General features: G+C 35.1%; 1 protein-coding gene across 1 annotated transcript in view; it reads right to left on the bottom strand.

Annotated features, from left to right (window-relative positions):
• Positions 1 to 2,692, bottom strand: part of LOC117116395 (caseinolytic peptidase B protein homolog) — a gene marked incomplete at its 5' end in the record, with an annotated part of 10,404 nt that extends 7,712 nt beyond the window's left edge. Inside the window, 3 exons of the mRNA XM_033260427.1 lie at positions 1,460 to 1,557; positions 1,964 to 2,092; positions 2,589 to 2,692. Of these exons, the coding sequence (XP_033116318.1) occupies positions 1,460 to 1,557; positions 1,964 to 2,092; positions 2,589 to 2,692 (331 nt within the window). The remainder of the gene's footprint in view (positions 1 to 1,459; positions 1,558 to 1,963; positions 2,093 to 2,588) is intronic.
• Positions 2,693 to 2,967: the final 275 nt, after the last annotated feature.

Raw genomic sequence — 2,967 nt, 5'->3', positions numbered from 1 at the left:
ACCTGATAGTTGTTGGCTGATTCGCTTTTATAGAGAACGCAACGCCACGACACAGGCACAATGGATTGATCTTAATGACTATATGTTGAGACTGCTGGCACCAATCAATAGATGACGTCTATGTCTAGTGCAAAACACCCCACGAAAATGGACCAATTGGCGGGCAGACAGAGTTTTTGAGGGCCCGACCTATTCTGTTTACAATTAGACTACTGACCAGCAAGTGGCATTGCCCAACGAAGAATGTGTGCTTGGAAAAACATAATCAGACCTAAAGAAATGCACGCAAAAACAATATAAAAATCGTATCAACTTTATTGGTAATAATTAAATTTGAGCAGCACAGCAAAACAACAGGTACTGTACGTATTATTAAATAATGTGTTGAATTTGCGTAGGCTAGGCTAGGCCTAGTCAAAAGAATCCAGGGCTTTGATAAAATAATTAAATAGCTAGGCCCAGACTACAACAATCTTGTTCATAATGGGTTCAATACAAGTTCTATAAACTGAACTGGACGACAAACTGAACATTGGAGCCGGTCCGGAGGGGTGTCTGTATTGTGAGAGTAGACTGCAATTTACGACATACGATCGTGTGAACCAAGTTCCCCATCGCGCTGTGTTAGTTTTGACTTGGCTAACTTGTTGCCGTACAACAAGGATTGAACTTTGTATTTTCCCACGTGCGCTACAAAGTTCGGAACTTTGACTTGTGTGGTTGAAATTACTTTAAAATCAACCTATCTGGACCGGAAAATTCCGTTGATATAGCCGAAATTCGACTTACAAAAATTCAAATTAAACAAACAATTTACACAGTAATACATAGGAAAGAATTGGGACTTTTTCAAAAATTCGACTGACGCGAATTTTCGACTTAAACAGAGTCGACTTTGGCGGACTCGACTGTATCAACCACATACATCATCAATACATGTAAAGATTTTGATTTTCCCCAAGAACAATGTCTTATAGTACAGGATAGTAGTACACCATTAGCTTGCTAGAGGTAATGGACCTTCCTGTGTAGTATTCAGCAATTACGGAATTTATACGAACGAATAAGGTTACAACAGAAAGGCTCTATGGCCACCAGTCTTATAATTGGATGGCAAATGTCAAGCCAAGGAAAATGGCCATACACAGGCGTAAATCCAGACTTTTGCATGTTCGCCGTGGCGAAGGTCTGGGTGAGGGATAAAAATTCAAAAAGTATTGTAGGCCTAGCAGTGCTGGATCATCATGTGAGTTTCAACTTGCAAATATTCAGTTAATACATTTCTTTTTAACAGAAATGACATTAATAGCATAATATCTTTTTCAAACCCCTAGATTATGTGAGCCACTGCGGACCCGTCTCCATGAACCCATCTATGCGACAGTCAGGGTGAACTCTGGATCCACACCTGATACAAATGCTTCTACTACCAGGCACCTCTACATGAGCTTGGTCTTACCTTCTTTGCATAACTTTCTATCAGTTGCTTCATTTCTCTAGTTCTAGCATAGTCTGCAGGTGAATGGCCATTTTCATTCTCTAGTGTTGGATTAGCACCTACAAATAAGAGAGCACAGTAATAAACTAAATGAGTTATAAATGCAAATAATGTTTTGTATTTGGGACTTTCAGTTTTAATTTAGAATTTTTTTCTAACAAAAAAAATTAATTTTACATTATTTTGCTCATTACTTGCTTGAATACTGGGTCATTTATTGAAGCTATAAGCTTAAAATGACCCATCCAATTCAGAAATCGAAAGTTTCAAATCTTCAGTACAAGAGTAGTTATTTATTTGCAATCAAACCTTAATTTATTTTTACCATTACATTCATATTTCTTTCTCAATTTAAATATTCCCTTTTAATTTCTTGTTTAAAATCATACCATACAAGCAGAAAGTAATTACTCATCTACTGCCCCATATAGTCAAACACAAAAAAAATTTGCTAGACTCACTTACCAGCCTCCATCAATAGTTGGCAGATATTGGTATCATCAACTAATGTGGCATAATGTAGAGCTGTACAACATTTGAATGAGGCACGGTTGCTAAGACGATCACAGAACTCATCCTCTCTTACCACAAGCACTATGGTATAAATATAAACACGATTATTATAATAAGCAGTGCATTAAATAAACATAAGTGTTTAAATATATTATTTATATTGCATATGATTTATTTCTCAGAAATCGTTCATTATTACTAGTTTGACTAGATCTAACTACGGCATATTTATAAATTTTGATATATATTTTTTTATATTAAAATTCTCTCGGCAACAAAAACACTTCACAAAAACATTAAAGAAACACTGCCAATGAAGGGGAAGGATAATAGGTGAAAAACACATTTGAAACTGCTATCCCCTTACTGCAGTTAAAGCATGTTAAACTAGATAAAAAAACAAAAAAAAACAAAAAAAAAACCCTATAAATAAATATAATATATTAATGTTTAGTGTTTGCAGAAAATGATAGTTGATAGTTTGTTTATCAAGTTACTATGCAAGTTCCTTTTTTCTAGTTTAAACTAAATGTCAACTGAATAAATTTAATAAATAAAGAATCAATTAAAAGCGAACCTTGTAGGGAGTTTAAACCTGTTTCTCTTGCTTTGTGGTAAGTGCTTGTAAAATCATCTCCTAAGTTTGGATCAGCTCCAGACTCTAACAAAAACTTAACAGCTCTGAAATGTACAATTATTTTATTGTTAAATTTCTAAAATATTCTACACACACTATCAAAGTGGCACATCCAGACACAATAGTATAATACATACTCCAAGTATCGAAATGCACGCCATCGTGTCGGGATTCAATATTTCAACATTAATTATGTCATCATTAAGAATTACACATTGCCTTGAAAATTAAAAAGGCCCATAAGGATATCCTGGACAAGCTGAGAGGGCTTTGAGTAATGCCCACTAGCCAACTAGTTATCCCAGTCACAGACCAAATA

This window comes from Anneissia japonica, unplaced genomic scaffold, assembly GCF_011630105.1.
Source record: "Anneissia japonica isolate Jap-2015-1 unplaced genomic scaffold, ASM1163010v1 scaffold287924_len111829_cov95, whole genome shotgun sequence".
NCBI classification, from domain to species: Eukaryota; Metazoa; Echinodermata; class Crinoidea; order Comatulida; family Comatulidae; genus Anneissia; species Anneissia japonica.
This window is presented reverse-complemented; position numbering and strand designations above follow the sequence as displayed.